At 51.1% G+C, this 5000-nt stretch overlaps 1 protein-coding gene across 1 annotated transcript; it reads right to left on the bottom strand.

Annotated features, from left to right (window-relative positions):
• Nucleotides 1-2354: 2354 nt before the first annotated feature.
• Nucleotides 2355-4005, bottom strand: LOC125798655 (uncharacterized; the record flags this gene model as incomplete). The annotated part of the gene is made up of 3 exons (XM_049474195.1): nucleotides 2355-2411; nucleotides 2537-3155; nucleotides 3839-4005. Coding segments are annotated over 3 exons (843 nt in total), but the record flags the coding sequence as incomplete, so codon positions are not given.
• Nucleotides 4006-5000: the final 995 nt, after the last annotated feature.

Raw genomic sequence — 5000 nt, 5'->3', positions numbered from 1 at the left:
GTGTAACAGTGTGGAGTGTGTTGTGGGTCAGTGGTGTAACAGTGTGGAGTGTGTTGTGGGTCAGGGATGTAACAGTGTGGAGTGTGTTGTGGGTCAGTGCTGTAACAGTGTGGAGTGTGTTGTGGGTCAGTGGTGTAACAGTGTGGAGTGTGTTGTGGGTCAGTGGTGTAACAGTGTGGAGTGTGTTGTGGGTCAGTGGTGTAACAGTGTGGAGTGTGTTGTGGGTCAGTGCTGTAACAGTGTGGAGTGTGTTGTGGGTCAGTGGTGTAACAGTGTGGAGAGTGTTGTGGGTCAGTGGTGTAACAGTGTGGAGTGTGTTGTGGGTCAGTGGTGTAACAGTGTGAAGTGTGTTGTGGGTCAGTGGTGTAACAGTGTGGAGAGTGTTGTGGGTCAGTGGTGTAACAGTGTGGAGTGTGTTGTGGGTCAGTGCTGTAACAGTGTGGAGTGTGTTGTGGGTCAGTGGTGTAACAGTGTGGAGTGTGTTGTGGGTCAGTGGTGTAACAGTGTGGAGTGTGTTGTGGGTCAGTGGTGTAACAGTGTGAAGTGTGTTGTGGGTCAGTGGTGTAACAGTGTGGAGAGTGTTGTGGGTCAGTGGTGTAACAGTGTGGAGTGTGTTGTGGGTCAGTGCTGTAACAGTGTGGAGTGTGTTGTGGGTCAGTGGTGTAACAGTGTGGAGTGTGTTGTGGGTCAGGGATGTAACAGTGTGGAGTGTGTTGTGGGTCAGTGCTGTAACAGTGTGGAGTGTGTTGTGGGTCAGTGGTGTAACAGTGTGGAGTGTGTTGTGGGTCAGTGGTGTAACAGTGTGGAGTGTGTTGTGGGTCAGTGGTGTAACAGTGTGGAGTGTGTTGTGGGTCAGGGGTGTAACAGTGTGGAGTGTGTTGTGGGTCAGTGGTGTAACAGTGTGGAGTGTGTTGTGGGTCAGGGGTGTAACAGTGTGGAGTGTGTTGTGGGTCAGTGCTGTAACAGTGTGGAGTGTGTTGTGGGTCAGTGCTGTAACAGTGTGGAGTGTGTTGTGGGTCAGTGGTGTAACAGTGTGGAGAGTGTTGTGGGTCAGTGGTGTAACAGTGTGGAGTGTGTTGTGGGTCAGTGGTGTAACAGTGTGGAGTGTGTTGTGGGTCAGTGGTGTAACAGTGTGAAGTGTGTTGTGGGTCAGTGGTGTAACAGTGTGGAGAGTGTTGTGGGTCAGTGGTGTAACAGTGTGGAGTGTGTTGTGGGTCAGTGCTGTAACAGTGTGGAGTGTGTTGTGGGTCAGTGGTGTAACAGTGTGGAGTGTGTTGTGGGTCAGTGGTGTAACAGTGTGGAGTGTGTTGTGGGTCAGTGGTGTAACAGTGTGAAGTGTGTTGTGGGTCAGTGGTGTAACAGTGTGGAGAGTGTTGTGGGTCAGTGGTGTAACAGTGTGGAGTGTGTTGTGGGTCAGTGCTGTAACAGTGTGGAGTGTGTTGTGGGTCAGTGGTGTAACAGTGTGGAGAGTGTTGTGGGTCAGTGGTGTAACAGTGTGGAGTGTGTTGTGGGTCAGTGGTGTAACAGTGTGGAGTGTGTTGTGGGTCAGTGGTGTAACAGTGTGAAGTGTGTTGTGGGTCAGTGGTGTAACAGTGTGGAGAGTGTTGTGGGTCAGTGGTGTAACAGTGTGGAGTGTGTTGTGGGTCAGTGGTGTAACAGTGTGGAGTGTGTTGTGGGTCAGTGCTGTAACAGTGTGAAGTGTGTTGTGGGTCAGTGCTGTAACAGTGTGAAGTGTGTTGTGGGTCAGTGGTGTGACAGCGTGGAGTGTGTTGTGGGTCAGTGCTGTAACAGTGTGGATTGTGTTGTTGGTCAGTGGTGTAACAGTGTGGAGTGTGTTGTGGGTCAGTGGTGTAACAGTGTGGAGTGTGTTGTGGGTCAGTGGTGTGACAGCGTGGAGTGTGTTGTGGGTCAGTGCTGTAACAGTGTGGATTGTGTTGTTGGTCAGTGGTGTAACAGTGTGGAGTGTGTTGTGGGTCAGTGGTGTAACAGTGTGGATTGTGTTGTGGGTCAGTGGTGTGACAGCGTGGAGTGTGTTGTGGGTCAGTGCTGTAACAGTGTGGATTGTGTTGTTGGTCAGTGGTGTAACAGTGTGGAGTGTGTTGTGGGTCAGTGGTGTAACAGTGTGAAGTGTGTTTTTAGTTATTTTTCTGATTGTGTTATTTTGACTTATTCCTTTTAGACTATTTAGACTTAATCTATTCCTCATCCATTTCTGTCAGTCTCTTTCATTTTGTTCTTTTGTGCACTTGAACATACACTCACTACACACACACACATGAAATAAGTAGTCTTGAAATGGTTTCTATAGCGGTGGTGGTTGCCATGGGTAACAGTGTGAAATGCTCATTAAGTATTTAGATGCTGGAATGTCCCCACACCACCCCATCCTCCCAAACCCTTCCTATCTCTGTCTAAAGGGGAGAGGCTGATTTACCAAGAAGACTGTTTTCATGCTTACACACACACACAAAACATTGTTAAAATGTTTAGCAATATACTTTTTAAGGTTTGGGCATTTTTTAGGCATAGCTGAGACAAATGTCTGTTCGGGACTCAGTTTAGGGGGGCTAGGAGTCGGTTTAGGGGAGCTGGGGGTCGGTTTAAGGGAGCTAGGAGTCGGTTTGGGGAAGCTAGGAGTCGGTTTAGGGGGGCTGGGGGTCGGTTTAAGGGAGCTGGGGGTCGGTTTAAGGGGGCTAGGAGTCGGTTTAGGGGAGCTGGGAGTCGGCTCAGGGGAGCTGGGGGTCGGTTTAAGGGAGCTAGGAGTCGGTTTGGGGAAGCTAGGAGTCGGTTTAGGGGGGCTGGGGGTCGGTTTAAGGGAGCTGGGGGTCGGTTTAAGGGGGCTGGGGGTCGGTTCAGGGGGGCTGGGAGTCGGTTCATGGGGGCTGGGGGTCGGTTCAGGGGAGCTGGGGGTCGGTTCAGGGGAGCTGGGGGTCGGTTTAGGGGGGCTGGGGGTCGGTTTATGGGGGCTGGGGGTCGGTTCAGGGGGGCTGGGGGTCAGTTCAGGGGGGCTGGGGGTCGGTTTAAGGGAGCTGGGGGTCGGTTCAGGGGGGCTGGGGGTCGGTTTAAGGGAGCTGGGAGTCGGTTCAGGGGAGCTGGGGGTCGGTTTAGGGGGGCGGGGAGTCGGTTTAGGGGGGCTGGGGGTCGGTTCAGGGGAGCTGTGGGTCGGTTCAGGGGAGCTGGGGGTCGGTTCAGGGGGGCTGGGGGTCGGTTCAGGGGGGCTGGGGGTCGGTTCAGGGGGGCTGGGGGTCGGTTTAAGGGAGCTGGGAGTCGGTTCAGGGGAGCTGGGGGTCGGTTCAGGGGAGCTGGGGGTCGGTTCAGGAGGGCTGGGGAGCTAGGGGTCGGTTCAGGAGGGCTGGGGGGCTGGGGGTCGGTTCAGGGGGGCTGGGAGTCGGTTCAGGGGGGCTGGGAGTCGGTTCAGGGGAGCTGGGGGTCGGTTCAGGGAGCTGGGGTCGGTTCAGGGGGCTGGGAGTCGGTTTAGGGGAGCTGGGATGCGGTTCAGGGGAGCTGGGGGTCGGTTCAGGGGAGCTGGGGGTCGGTTCAGGGGGGCTGGGAGTTGGGTTAGGGGAGCTAGGGGTCGGTTGATGTTGATCAAATTCCCTTATGGTCTACCAGTGCCCCAACTCTCTCTCTCTCTCTCACTCTACCTCCCTCCCTCCCTCCCTCTCCCTCTCGCTCGCTCGCTCACTCACTCTCTTTCTCACCCCCCCTCTCCCTCCCTCCCCCGCCCTAAATTAAAAGACAACTGCCCCCCAAAAAAGCATTAATCTCATGTGAGACTTGGTGGCTTTGTGGGAAAAGCCTCGCCTCGTAATCAAGAGGTTGCTGGTTCAAATCTGGCCTGGTCTCAGGTGGTGATGGGCTGAAGTTGGATGGTGAAGCTGGAGACAGCTGGATGGCCTCAGAGGAGGCCAAGAAGACGAGGGAGGAGGAGAAGTAGGTGGAGGAGGAGGGAGTAGGAGGAGGAGGAGGAGGAGGAACGTGAGAATAAGAGGAGGGTTGGTGTTCCTCCAAAAAGAAGGAAAAAAGTGAGAAAATCAGTGGAAAAACTAAAAAAAAAAAAAAACACACCAAGAAAACCAATGCTAATAATGTTAAATAAAGTTTTCAATTTTAAATAATGTTACATTGTATTTTGGTGGTATCTCCAATGATGGAATAAACTGTCTTCTACTACCAGATCAGGAGCGTCCCTCACTATCTTTAATAAACTCCTGAAGACTGAGCTCTTTAAAGAGGGCGGGGCTACGCTCATGCAGTGTCTCTCTCCAGATCCAGAGACTTTTTCTCATTTCTTTCAGCAGCTTTATGACCCAAACTGTTGAAAAGTAACAGCAGGTCAGACAGGACTGTTCCTCCAGTGCTGCAGGGGATGATCTAAAACCCTGTTTATAAACAGAAGGTATAACAGTGAAGCTCGAGAACCTTAAACTAACTCATCTGTTAAAATAGCAGCCAAGAGAGAAGTGACTTTTAATTTACATTTACATTTAATTAATTAAACTGCAACTTAATCTGACATAAATTTATAATAACTTCTCTTTGGCTACGTTTACATTATAAGCCACGTTGCTCAAATCCGATTGTTAGATTTTTTTTTTATCTCAGATCAGATTTGTGTATCTTGTCGGTTCACATTCAGTGTAAATGTAAGTGATCTGTATCTGTGTGTAATGTGAACACAGAATCTGTTCCTGAATCGTCTCACATGCTGCACATTGATACCTGTATAAACGTCTCCTTCTTCACCAACAACAAAACCCCTCATAATAGAGAGAGGAGAGACTCGTAGCTTTATAAAGGGAAATGGATGAGTTACCAGCTCATATGTGGAGCATCTTTTGCTGGAGTGGAGAGTAAACAGCTGCTCTGAAGTTCATGCTCAGCTCCAGGAGGAGAAAAAAGGACAGGCGGTTTGCTTTTGCTGTTTTTTTTGCAGCTATAGCTGCACAGCTGCACCAAGAGATACAGTGTGGGTACGAGAGAGAAGCACGTATACTTCC

Source organism: Astyanax mexicanus, unplaced genomic scaffold, assembly GCF_023375975.1.
Source record: "Astyanax mexicanus isolate ESR-SI-001 unplaced genomic scaffold, AstMex3_surface scaffold_72, whole genome shotgun sequence".
Classification (NCBI taxonomy): Eukaryota; Metazoa; Chordata; class Actinopteri; order Characiformes; family Acestrorhamphidae; genus Astyanax; species Astyanax mexicanus.
This window is presented reverse-complemented; position numbering and strand designations above follow the sequence as displayed.